Source organism: Triticum urartu, chromosome 2A (assembly GCF_056163025.1).
Source record: "Triticum urartu cultivar PI428250 chromosome 2A, HENAU_Tu73, whole genome shotgun sequence".
NCBI lineage: Eukaryota > Viridiplantae > Streptophyta > Magnoliopsida > Poales > Poaceae > Triticum > Triticum urartu.
In genome coordinates this window covers 12,694,109-12,707,201 of record NC_141874.1, presented here as the reverse complement: position 1 = coordinate 12,707,201, position 13,093 = coordinate 12,694,109, and the positions used below count along the sequence as shown (strand labels likewise).

General features: G+C 44.8%; 2 protein-coding genes across 3 annotated transcripts; one reads left to right on the top strand and one right to left on the bottom strand.

Moving 5' to 3' along the window:
- Nucleotides 1-5,159: 5,159 nt before the first annotated feature.
- LOC125535066 (alpha-terpineol synthase, chloroplastic-like) lies at nt 5,160-7,948 on the top strand. The gene is made up of 7 exons (XM_048698124.2): nt 5,160-5,460; nt 5,567-5,825; nt 6,070-6,424; nt 6,493-6,711; nt 6,826-6,964; nt 7,049-7,303; nt 7,425-7,948. The coding sequence occupies exons 1-7, from the start codon at nt 5,290-5,292 to the stop codon at nt 7,725-7,727; spliced, it is 1,701 nt and encodes a 566-aa protein (XP_048554081.2). The 5' UTR covers nt 5,160-5,289; the 3' UTR covers nt 7,728-7,948.
- Nucleotides 7,949-8,020: 72 nt separating this feature from the next.
- LOC125535065 (CDT1-like protein a, chloroplastic) lies at nt 8,021-12,737 on the bottom strand. 2 transcript variants are annotated; one of them, XM_087542718.1, is made up of 7 exons: nt 12,259-12,737; nt 11,429-11,548; nt 11,103-11,337; nt 10,295-10,927; nt 10,014-10,215; nt 9,835-9,925; nt 8,021-8,425 (listed from the first exon to the last, which is right to left on the bottom strand). In XM_087542718.1, exons 1-7 carry the CDS (start codon nt 12,654-12,656, stop codon nt 8,368-8,370), a joined length of 1,737 nt encoding a protein of 578 aa, XP_087398844.1. In that variant the 5' UTR covers nt 12,657-12,737; the 3' UTR covers nt 8,021-8,367. The 2 variants fall into 2 exon arrangements, with proteins under 2 accessions (XP_087398844.1, XP_048554079.2); XM_048698122.2 differs by lacking the exon at nt 8,021-8,425 and adding an exon at nt 9,364-9,738.
- Between the last annotated feature and the right edge of the window lie 356 nt (nt 12,738-13,093).

Sequence of the window (13,093 nt, the reverse complement as noted above, 5' to 3'; positions counted from 1 at the left end):
TATCATATGGGAGGGAATAAGGGAAAAGAGAAAGAACTTTCTAGATATATTGTATGATCCTTGTTTATGACTCTTGCACAATAGAAACACATGATACATATCAGTAGAAGTTACTATGTCACAAACTTTCTAGATAGTAATGATGATGATTGAAGGAAATTTGTGACGACAACTAAAATTATGATGATCCAATACTCAAATATCTCCTAAGCAAAGCAAGATTCTAGTGACATGGCAAATTAAGATAGGATCAACACTGGAAAATTAATACACCAATATGCTAGTGATGTAGCATCATGAATCATGGAATGAAGGAAATTTATAAATTCAAAAAAGTTACATTTAGCATAACAATACATATACAACATAAGCAATATGGCATCCGTAGTAGTAATTTGAACTGATGGTACATCACAAGTAAGGCTACATAGGGCCTCTCCTCAACCACCGGATCACAACACATGATCGGGCACAACACAATGGCCATCTCTCACAAATCACAAGGAGGCAACAAGGACAAAGGGCCATACTTACCAAACAAATGCTAGAAAAAAATGTCATCGTCGTCTCGATAAGCGCATTGTGGTGGAGGAAGGAGTTGACGTGCCGAAACGAGTAACCTAAGTGGGTCTAGTACCATACGGGATGGTATGGGAGAACTGCTAGGGTAACGTGAGGGAGTAGCTAGCAATTCGAATTCGCAATTCCCCAATTGTACTCGTATGAACCACACCAAATCGTTATGATCCAAGAGAAATCTCTTCTCTTCTTGAAACACAGTCTTTTGCTTCACTTCACATTAAAGCAATACAAGAGCATCTACAACTGCGATGGGAAAATACGGGCCCTCAAACGTCCATGAACGCGCCCGCACGCGTTCGAGGGCACTGACCCGGGCACTCCTCAAATCATGTCGTCCACATCCGTGTATCTCATACCCGGTACCCTATATCCATATTATTATTTTTGAGCAAAAACCCTATATCCATATTAAGCATGCAACGTGGAACTAAACTACGTAGATCATCGAACAGACTTGGAATCGGACATAGAAATGCACATTCTGATCACCAAAAGATCACCAACAGATCTCCAAAAGATCGCCAAAGTTCACATAATTCACATAAACGACGGACAAGTTTAAACTAGATTACTAAGAACTTGAAATTAAACAAGACGGCAAAGCTTCACCACTTCCTCGTCGGGCCTTTGCCCTTCTGGTCGCTAGCGCAGCTATAGGTGTCTGCGGCTAGTGGAGGGTCTTGGTCGTCTGAGGAGGAGGTGCAGCTGTCGCGGTCACCGTCGTCGGATCGGAGTCGGAGAGGACAAAGAGCCCCTTCATCTGACGGATTGCCCTGTCCTGCTCCCGCTTCAACTAGGCAACCTGAGCCTTCTCCGCCGCTGCCTCCTTCGCCTCGTGCTTCAACTGCTCAATAGCAAGTCGGAGCCCCTTAGCATTCTTCCGTCGAAGGCGGCGAGCATCTGTCTCCGCCGTCGTGAGGGACCGACGATAGACCAATGCGAGGAGCCGCGCTTCCTCGTTGGGGTCCGCCTCCATCCCGCAGCGGCGGTGCGCAGACTGGTCCACCGCGTCTTTCTCCCGTGCACGCTGCCTCTCGCGGCGCGCGGCACGCGCCTCCGATTCTGGAGTGCGCGTGCGGGCCGGTGGCATGGCCACTAGCACCCACCGCTGCCAGCGTGGAAGAGCGGCCGGCGGGGGAAGGAGACAGCGCGAGGACGGTGTGGACTGAGCTGCCCTGGCGTCGCTGCGCGTAGGCCGACACGGTCCAACTCCGACGTCTGCGCTACGCCGGCGCGGGAGCTGCGGCGATGCTCTAGATCTGGAGTTGTCGCTGGTCTCCACCTTGGACAGCTACAGCGCGATGCGGAGGGCCATCTCCTCCTCGTAGTCGAGCTCGAAGTCGGAGTCGCTGCCGGAGCTGGACATCATAGTGGATGGGATCAGAATCGGAGAGGGAGAAGAGAGGACGTAGCGAGAGAGAGTGAGCTAGGGTTCAGAACGATGCACACCTGGATTGGGTTTTTTTGTGGGACTGTTGTAGGGTCGACGGTGGACCGGGCTTGTCAGGCGGACGTGCCCGGGCCGCCCTATATCCATCCTATATTTGGGCTAGATATGAGAGGTGCCGATCAGCCCAGATGTTTGTCTGCGGTTTGAGAGGACTGGTTGGGTCAATCTTTTTGACATGTAAGTTACCGGACGATCTGCCCGAGCGTTTGAGACGGGTATGAGAGGTCCGGCTGTAGATGCTTTAACAAAGTAAGCGTTTTTAACACTAGTGATGCAAAAATGTTTTAATATTAGGGACGGAGGGAGTAACAGTGATTACTCCCCCGCAAAAAAAAGAGTGATTACTGACGGCCAACCTTAGCTTGTCCACTAGCTAGCTGTGCCATATCAGTTCGTTGTCACAGTCATGTCCTTTAGACGAGTCACGATCGAGATTGCCGCTCGACAGTGAAGAGACGAGTGAAGGCAACGACGATTGTACGTGCATAGCGTGCAGTCGCTCTAAGTCGAATAGTCGCCGAGAGTACGCGTGTACGTACGTGCGAGAGTCCACATATAATGAAACTAATAGAAAGGGCCGAGTTAATTGTGTGTATCATGTTCTAGCTAGCTAGCTGTGGCTCGCGTGTGTGCAAGAGAAGGGACAACTCAACCAGTAAACGACGATCCATGCATAGTACGAGGCTAGCCGACAATGGAAATGGAACATTCGTTGTTTGTTCGACACGGATGCATGTGGGCCTCAAATCTAGCAGGAACCACTTGTTTATCAGTTTCGCTAAATATCAAGTAACTAAAATTTTTATGTTGTTTCAGCCGATTTTACCGCATAGAAGAGGCCGTGCCCAAGGCCGAGACGCCTAGGACAACCGTGTCATCCTGACCAGGCTTAGTCAGGTTGGCGATGATGCATCTAGCCGTGGTGTCACGCGTGGAAGCAAATCGGAGGTTTGGCGGATTCGAGTGCGGGGTTGCGAGGAGGTTGTGGGTGGCAAAATTGTGAGGGGTATAGGAATGCCTCTGTCTCTTGCTTATAGTGAGACGTAGGAAAGTCTTGTGTGTGGGGAGTGCCAAATGGACCGGCCCAGGCATGCTGGACGCCATGGCCTCATTTCTTTGTTTTTTACTTTTGTTTATACTCCTGAATACTATAAATTAATATATTACAGAAAATGCATAAAAAACTAGAAAAAGTGTTTGAAAATATTAAATCTATATAGAGAAAATGTTTGCCATGTCTAAGAAAAAATGTATACAGAAGATATTAAACGTGCGTGAAAAACTTGATCACGTATTTAAAAATATTAATCAAGCATTTAAAAAATGTTAAACAAATATTTGAAATATGTTAATCAACCATTTGAAAAAAAAATTGTATAGAAACAATGTTGACCATGTATTACAAAAAGTTAATTTTGTGTTGTATTAAAAAATGCTGAACTTGTATTTGAAAATGTTAAGCAAGCATTTGAAAATGTTAAATGTATATAAAAAATGTTGATCATGTACTAATAAACATATTAATTCTTCATTTGATAAAATGTTAATCAAGAATTTTAAGGATGATAAATGTGTATAGAAAAAATGTTGACCACGTATTAGAAAATGTGTATTCTGTTTATAAAAAATGTAGTCAAGCATTTCAAAAAAAATTAAATGTGTATATAATTTTTTTTACCATGTATTCAAAAATTAACCTTGTATTTGAAGAATGTTACTTAAGAATTTGAAAAGTGTTTAAAATATGTATAGAAAAAATGTTGACCGTGTATTAAAAAATGTTAAACTTGTATTTGAAATATGTTAAATGTGTATTAGAAAAATGGACTTGACGTATATGAAAAATGTAGATTCAAAATCAAAAGAACAAAGAAAAAAATTTAAAAAACCATGAATGACGAAAAAGAACAAAAGGAACCAAAGAAACAAGAAACAAAAAAGAAAGAATGGAAAACAGTGAAAACGTATAAAGAAACAAAGAAAAAAGAGCATTGAAAACCAAGAAATAAACAAAAACCAAAAAAGAAGGAAAATGAGAAATAAAGAAAAGCGATAAAAACCATGAAAGAAACAAAGAAGACCCAAAGAAAACAAAAGAAAAACAAAAAAGAAATATAATAATAATAATAATAATAATAATAATAATAATAATAATAAAAGAATAGCAAGTAGAAATAATAAAACCAAACAAAAAACAAAAGAAAATGAAAAATAGAAAGAAAAAATGGAGAAAACCTATAGTGACCGAACCTATAGCGCGTGAGCGGCAGCAGCGAACCTACACTGATGGGTCGGCCCATATATAGGCAAGCACCTTCAGCGAGAGGAGCTTCCACGCTCGCCGCAAGAGAAGCTATCGTCTCGCTATAAGCGAGACATAGCTCTTGCGACGGTATAGAGGGATGGTCGGAGGAGACGGCTCAGGCAGGGTAGGGCTGCTAGGCTTGCGGGGTACCATTGCAGATTACAAGGGTAGGCGATTGGACCAGTGGAATGAGGGAGGGAGGAAGAATTGTTCACGTTGTTGATTTGAAGAGGAACAATTAATTCTTCGGGAAGTTGAAAATGGAGCACGCCGGTCCGTTGGATTTTAATTCTGACCATGCTTTTTTATGGGGTCCCTTTGTGTATTTTTCACCCATGATTTGAATTCCATCATGGTTTCGGAAAATGAGTATTAGTAAGTTCTCAGTGGTTTGTATGGAATTTTGCTAAAAAGACGGAAAGTCGGATTTTAGCCATCGCAAATCAATGTTTTCCATCGTATTTCATATTGGCGTGAGGATGGCAAAATTACTTTGCAAACACAGATATTTTCTGGCAAAAAATGAAATCAGGCGGATTTGTCATGCTCACCAACTAAACGTGTCATCCTCGACAAACACAAATTTCCATGAAAAAGGTTAATTATTTGCATGCCTAAAAATCTAACATTCGTTGGATATCTGGGTAAAAAAATAGCCTCCAGAAGAAATGTTGTCACCACAAAAATATGTGGCTGAAAAGAAATAGTACTAGCAATTCGGTATGCGTCATGTCCCACGATTTGCATGCGGGCTGAGTCAGCTATGCTGCTGGGTGCCCATAAATTGGCACGTATTCTGGCAACTCTCAAACAGCAAACAGCAGTAAGTTTATTGGCTACTACAGCTTAGAAGTACTAACCTCGTTGCCTAGCTCTCGCTGCCAAGTGCCAAGGAGTACTCCACTAGTACGCACCAAGCAAAAGCTAGCTGTAGATTGCAGCGCGCAGCACCATGGCGTGGCAATTACAGCAAACAATGGCGAGCACAAGCTTCCGGAGGTCGTCACCGGCAACGGTGCGCTGCTCGGCCGCTGCTCGGCGATCTGCCAACTACGCCCCCAGCTCGTGGGATTACGACTCCCTCCTCCAGCTCTCGCCCAACAATGGCGGACAGGCGGATCAAGTACATTTATCAGCTGAACATATCATATTTTCTACCGGCAAGTAGTACATAAAGTAGATGAAATGCTTATGGAAATTATTCCGTGCATGCATGGATGACGTCACAGGTCGATAAGTTGAAGCCCGGCGTGAGGGAGCGGCTGGTGGCGGCGAGCCGAGGCGACCACCAAGCTGCGAAGCTCAGGCTTGTCGACACGGTGCAACGGCTCGGCATCGCCTACCATTTCGAGGAGGAGATCACCGGTATCCTCAGCTCCGTCCACCACAAGCCTCACAGGTGCAATTGGGATGATGGTGATGTTGCTTCCACGGCCTTGAGGTTCAGGTTGCTGAGGGACAGTGGTTTCCCAGCCTACTTCCCTCCGGGTACCTAGTTAAATACTCCCTTTTCAAAACTATGACACTTATTTTAGATTGAAAGGAGTACGAAATATGAAAAACAGAATCTTAGACGATGTAAGAAAGGAACCTCAAATTACAGCCAAAATTTTGGAAATTAAACTAAATGCATGGTCCAATCCAGATTCAATCACAGTTGAAACTTTGAATTGTGTTTATGGCACGGTTTTGTATACTTAACTGACGTGTTTCATTGTAACAATACAAAAAGAATCCCTGGAAGATCTCACGCGCGGATCAGATGATGATGTCAAGGGGCTCCTCTCACTCTATGAGGCTTCATACCTTGCGTTCAGAGGCGAGGAAACATTGGACGAGGCAAGGGCATTTTCTAAGAAAGCTCTCATAAAGCTCTTGCCATCCTTGGATCACCACTTGCGGTGCAGTGTAGTTCGTTCTTTGGACCTTCCATTGCACCGGAGGTCTCCTAGACTAGAAGCAAGATGGTTCATAGATCACTATGCTAGTGATGAGAGCAATTCCGACCCGTTGCTCGTTAGATTTGCAACGAAGGACTTCAACAATGTTCAAAGTGTGCATCAGGAAGAACTCGCAAGACTGGCAAGGTAATTCTGCGTGAAGAAATGTTGTCGATGGGTTTTTAAGACATGAAAATTGACATAATTAATAGTAGGTGGTGGAAGGGAACCGCCCTTACTGAAAAATTGGGGTTCGCCAGGGATCGTCTCATGGAGTGCTTCCATTACGCAAATGGAATTGTGTGGGAGCCAAATAATGGAGCATGTCGAGAAGTGCTTGCTAAAGTCGCCAACCTAATAGTTCACTTAGATGATGTTTATGATGTGTATGGAACTCTAGATGAACTTGTTCTCTTCACAGACGCCATTGGAAGGTAACTATATGCAGCGGTGCACTTCTCATAATTCAAGTAATATTCTTTTCCTAGAGTTAACATATATATGACACGTTAGTTTCACATTAAATGAAGCTTAATAAATAATTTCAGATGGGAAGAAAGTCCTTGTGAAATGCTCCCTGAATACATGCAAGCACTCTATTCCGTCGTGTACAACACGTCCGCTGAGGTGGCTGAAAATGTGTTTAAACAACATGGTTGCGACACCCGTTATGTTCTTCAGAAAGCTGTAAGTTCATATACACAATCAACTTCCTAATAGGAGATAGATTAATCCACAAGGAACCATAATAATTTCTACTTGATTTTGCAGTGGCGAGACATGGCGGAGTCTTTCCTGGTGGAGGCAAAGTGGCAGCATGGAAACCACAGACCAACACTCCATGCGTATCTGGACAATGGATCAATTTCATCTTCTGCGCCACTGCTACTGCAACATGCATTTCCCCTGCTCCGCATGGAAGAAAAGCTCACCTCAATGTCTATTGCTAAAGTTGGAGGCTACCCAAAATTAGTTCAGTCTGCATCGTTAGTTCTTCGCCTCTGCAACGACTCTGCAACCCACTCTGTAAGGACAATCAATCCAACTTTTTTTGTCCCTTGATGTTTCATCACCAAAATTTTAATCTTATGTGAGGTGTCTTATGATATTTATTTCCATGTGTATTTTGTCAAAATATGTATAACAGGCTGAGCTGGAGCGAGGGGATGCACCATCATCAATAGCTATTCACATGTCCGAGAACAGCTCCAGTGAGCAAGAGTCCCGCGAAGCCATGGAAGATCTTACCATGGAAGCCTGGAAGTCAATTAATGAAGATGCATTCAAACATTGCCGATTTTCTAGATCTTTCGCCAAGACTTGCGTGAATTTGGCTCGAATCTCACATTGTGTTTACCAAGGCTGCGATGGTTTTGGTGCGCCGGATGGTCAGAACAAAAGGCAAATTAAAGAGTTGTTCTTGGACTCTATCATGAGTGAGAAACATTAAACGGTGGGAGACACATATCTTAGAAAGATGCTATATAGGCTTAATTATCTGTAGGTATTGATTCTGATTCTGTGTTATACTACTAAAACTCTAGAACCAACACTAGCTGGTTGATTAAATGGCACCATTTGGTGGTCTTGATTTACAGTGCTTAGTGCTCCGTAACAAGATGTGACAAGTTGTTAGAAATTTTCAGGATTCATAAAGTACCTTCACACTTATTTTAACCTTGCTTCAAAAAGAAAGTACTGTGACTACCGAGCCATTCAAGAACACAAAATGCCTGAGCGACAACCAGAATTAAAATGTTTTCATAGTTGAGTCCCAGATCAAGGATAACAAACACCATTTCATCCAGAGACATCTCGGAGCATGGGGTTTTACACATTATGGTAGAAATAGGCAGCCCAACATCATCAGCTGTTAGAATACTTCAGCTACACATGTCAATCACTGAGTCAGGGGTTGTTGTCTTGCGTCTGAACTTGATTGAACAGACGTTGATAACTGAACTTAAACTGGGCAGTGTCTGAACTTGAGCATCAACTTGGACAACCAAGTATCTTCCAGCATCTGGCACAACCTTGCACTGATATACTGCTACATTTCTAAACAAGGTGAAACAATTTTGTGCGTGACCCTACTCGACGCCAGACAACCTTTGTCGAACCTCAAACTGGATCAGTGCCGTATCGATGCTGAAAATCAACATTTAACACGAATTAAGACGTCTAAGAATGATGGATTGTAATAGTAGCATGTTCAATATTTATGCATCGGATAAGCAATGTTTACCACTTACCAGAAGAGAACATCTCCGTTTCTTGCAGTCTTCTCAGAGATCCACTCTAGGAGAAACTCTAGAAGCAGTCTCATTTGCTCTTCAACTTCACCTGCAGATTCAGTAGTTCAACGTCAGGATTCACATTGCAAACAACAAGCTGAAGCGGCACAAAGATAGAAAGCACAGATCACACTTACCCTTGTCCACGATCTTTGGGTTACTTTCGATTATCTTGTAGATAAGGAAGATAACGTCAAAGGTGCTTGGCAGACATGATATGAGCTTCTGCGGCTGACCCTTTAGCGGCGGTTCGCGCTGAACCGGTACTGGGGGGGGGGGGGGGGGGGGGGGGGGCTTTAGTGCCGGTTGCAGAACCGGCACTAAAGGGCCTTATGAACCGGTGCCAATTTTCTAGATCTTTCGTCAAGACTTGCGTGAACTTGGCACGAATCTACCAAGGTGGGGATGGTTTTGGTGTGCCGAATGATCAGAAGAAAAAGCAAATTAGAGAGTTGTTCTTGGACTCTTTCACGAGTGAGAAACATGAAACGGCGGGAGAGCATGTGTTATATAGGCTTAATTATCTGTAGGTATTGATTCTGATTCTGTTTTGTACTACTAAAACTCTAGAACCAGACTAGCTGGTTGACTAAGTATAACCATTTGGTGCTCTTGATTTACAGTGCTCTGTAACAAGATGGGACAGGTTGTTAGGAATTTTAAGGAATCATAAAGTAACTCACACTTATGTATCCTTGCTTCAAAAAGCACATTTTTATGCTTGGTCTTAGAGAAGACAGAGTGCTTCAAGAGACAGAAATAAATAAAAAAATCATAGTTGAGGCCCAGACCAAGAATAACAAACATCATTTCATCCAGAGACATCTCGGAGCATACACATTATGTAAGAAATTGGCAGCCCAACCTCATCAGCTGTTAGAATACTTCAGCTACACATGTCAATCACTGAGTCAAGGGTTGTTGCGTCTTGTCTGATCTTGAATAGAGGCGCTGATAACTGAATTTAAACTGGGCAGTGTCTGAACTTGAGCATCAACTTCAACAACTAAGCATCTTCCAGCATCTAGGCGCAACCTTGCACTGATACACCCCTTGCACTGATACACCGCTACATTTCTAAACAAGGAGAAACAATTTTGTGCTCCTCCCTACTCGACACCGGACAACCTTTGTCGAACCTCAGACTGGCTCAGTTCAGTATTGACGCTGAAAATCAACATTAACACAAATTAGGACGTCTAAGAATGATGGGGTGTGATAGTAGCTAGTTCAACATTTATGCATCAGATATGAAATGTTTACCAGCAGAGAACATCTCCATTTCTTGCAGTCTTCTCAGAGATCCACTCTGGAACAAACTCTAGCAGCAGTCTCACTTGCTCTTCGACTTCACCTGCAGATTTAGTAGTTCAACATCAGGATTCACATTGCAGTCAATAAGCTGAAGCGACACAAAGATAGAAAGCACAGATCACACTTACCCTTGTCCACGATCTTTGGGTTACTTTCGATTATCTTGTGGATGAGCTCCTGCTTTGTCAGTACAGTTCGCTGCCTCGACTGATAGATAAGGAAGATAATGTCAAAGGTGCTTGGCAGACATGATATGAGCTTCTGCCGCTGAACCTGGTCTGCATAGCCTGTTTCCTTCTCCTCTAAAGTTCTCTTCTCCTTCTCCTTTACCTGTAAATAACAGTGTCATCCTTTGTTCACAGAGGAGCAAAAATGAGTTGACCAATGATCAGTATGAGTAAGAACTTACCGACTGCAAGAGGGACTTTGGAAGGAAACCGAGCAGCTCATCATCGCCATCACTTGGAGATGTGCTGCTCATGCTTTGGTTCTCTTCTTCCATTTTGCTTGCATCCTTTGTAGGTGTCATGAACAACTTCGCTCTAGCTGATCGCTTGACCATTTTTAGAGGTGGTGTGTCACACACAGTAGCAGATATTGGCCTCTGTGGGGTCTCAAGGTTCGGTGTGCCTGCCATTGATCTCACTGGTGTGGAGGCGAACTTGGCAGGAGTCCCTTCCGTAACACCAAACCTGAGTGCAACATCCTTGCTACTTTTCTCTTGCACTTGGGACTCATGATCTATGCCACCAGAAGTAGAATTGAGCATCAACTTCCTGCCCAATGGAGATGGAGTAGTAGACTCAGCCTTTGGCGGCAGACCGGTTGTGCTGGCAGTTGCAGGGCCGGTTGAAGATCTCTGTGAGAACCTTCTCTTGAAAGACTGGGACATGTGCGACAGTGCAACAGCCGGCTGTTCAGCCAGGCTTGGTGATGGCGCGGCAAATACAACTTCAGTAACAACTCTTGGTGTGCTCTGAGCCACACTTGATTTTGTTTGAGTAAATGGATACGGCAGCTCATGCTCCGGGATGTCATCTCCCTGAAAGATAAATTCCAGAGAGAACATCAATACTTCAGATCAACTAAGCATACACCAACTAGTACATTTCCTTGACTAGCACCAGTAATCATACAGTTACTGAACTGTTCTCATATGACAATAAATTTGCACAAGTAACTATGTTGAAAGTGTGACAGATACAAGATGATCATACCTCAGGATGTTTCCTGAAGAAGTCCACAAGCCTCTGCCTGAACATCCTTCTCAAAGCAGAGTAGCGGGTTTCCCCCTTCTGCATCACACTGTCCTCAACTGAATCAACCAATAGGTTCACCTGAAGATCTGGCTTCATGCAGCAAGTCTTGTCGTCACGCAAAAGGATCTTGTTGATGACAATAGCCTCAGGCATAATGTACTTGAGCTGTGCGAGATGGCCATAGGTAAACCTCCTGCAGACAGAATTGTGTAAATTAGAGACTGGATAATGTAAATCAAACAAAGCAGCAATCATCTGATTGTTTTGTCATAGGAGGGCAGTACCTCTCAGCCAAGTTCTGAATGCTAGCGCAGATGTTGGGGAATGTCGCCTTGGATCCTTTCATGCGGAGGAGCCGGGTGGAGCTCTCAAAGCAGTTGAAGAACTCGCAGAGAATCTCATAGCTGATCATCGATGGCATAAACCAAATTAGAAAACAGAACTAGTGCAGTAAGAATATTCTGGAAATTATCAGGGTGAATTTTGCATCCAGATAACGATTATAATCGACTAATGTCAGTTGCAGTAAATTGCATCACAGAAATAAAATATACAGAATGTTGATGGTTTTACTAAAACGATTATGATCTGAAACTAAGTAAAGGATTCAATTTGGGGGCACAAACAAGAAATCGGACCAGATCCATCGCTAATCAGAGAAGATGTTTGCATCCTTGGACTGGTTATAATGTCAGTTGCAGTAAATTGCATCACAGAAACAATATGTACAGATTCAATGATGGTCTGAAACTAAGTCAGGATTCCATGGATATCGGACTAGATCCAACGTTAATGAGAGAAAATGTTTGCATCCTGAATGATTATAATGCTAGTTCTACAGATTGTGGTTGGTTTTACTGAAACGATGATGGTCTGATATACAAAGTACTAAAAGGACTGAATTTGGGGGCACAAACAAGAAATTGGACTGGATCCAACAGTAATCAGATAGTAAGATGTCTGCATCCTATGAATGATTCAGTTTCAGGCGAAGTAATCGATGATCGATGATGGTTTTATTAGACTGGTGGCGATCTGAAACTAAGAAGACAGGACTGGATTTCATGGGCGTAAACAGGAGATGGTACTGTAACCGCAGATCTGTGACAGTTACCTCTCCGGCAGCTTGACCTCGGGCCTGCGCTTGACGGGGCTGCGGCCGGCGCCGGCGCCCACGCCGAGCTCCCGCGCGACGGACTCGAGCGCGTCCTCCTCCCCGGCATCGACCCCCTTGCCCGGGCGCTGCAGCTCGAGCGCCGCCCGGCGGACCTCCTTGACGGACAGCGCGACGGCGCCGCCGCTGCGGCCCCTCCGCAGCAGCGGCCGCGGCTCCGTCTTCTCCGGCGTCACCAGATCCGCCGCGGCGGCCGGCGCCGCCCTCTTCATCTTCTCCGGCGTCGCGAACTGGCCGGCCGAGGAGGGGACCGCGGCCGCCGACTTCGTCACCTTCCACGGCGACCCGGCGCTGGAGGCCGCCGTCCGGGGCTTCTTGGATGGGGTGGCGGCGTCCATCGGGAGGAGGAGGAGGTTGTGGTAGGGTTGAGCGCTCGGCGGCGGAGGGGGTGGGGTGTTATGGGGGTGGAGGATCTCCAGATTAGGGAGGTGTTTATAACTTTTTTTAACCGGGTCGGGTTGGGATCGGGATCCATCGGGGGTTTTGGCGGGAGGCAACGGCGAGTGGGGATGGCGCGAAGCAACGTGAGGGGTGCCACGTGGGGGTGCGGGGTGGCGTTCGCGCCAAGCCGGGGGCGCCCTTCGCGCCAAGTGCAGTGGAGGTTGCAGGGCCGAAAGAAGAGCATAGGCCCGAGTGAGTGTGGATTCCATCCACGTCGGCCCAGGGATAGAAGATGGACCCCACATATGTAGCACCAACACATGGCAACTCTAAAAGTTTTTTATGGCAAGTTTAGGCCTTGTAGGAGAGGTGCTTAGAGAAATGCTTATTTGTA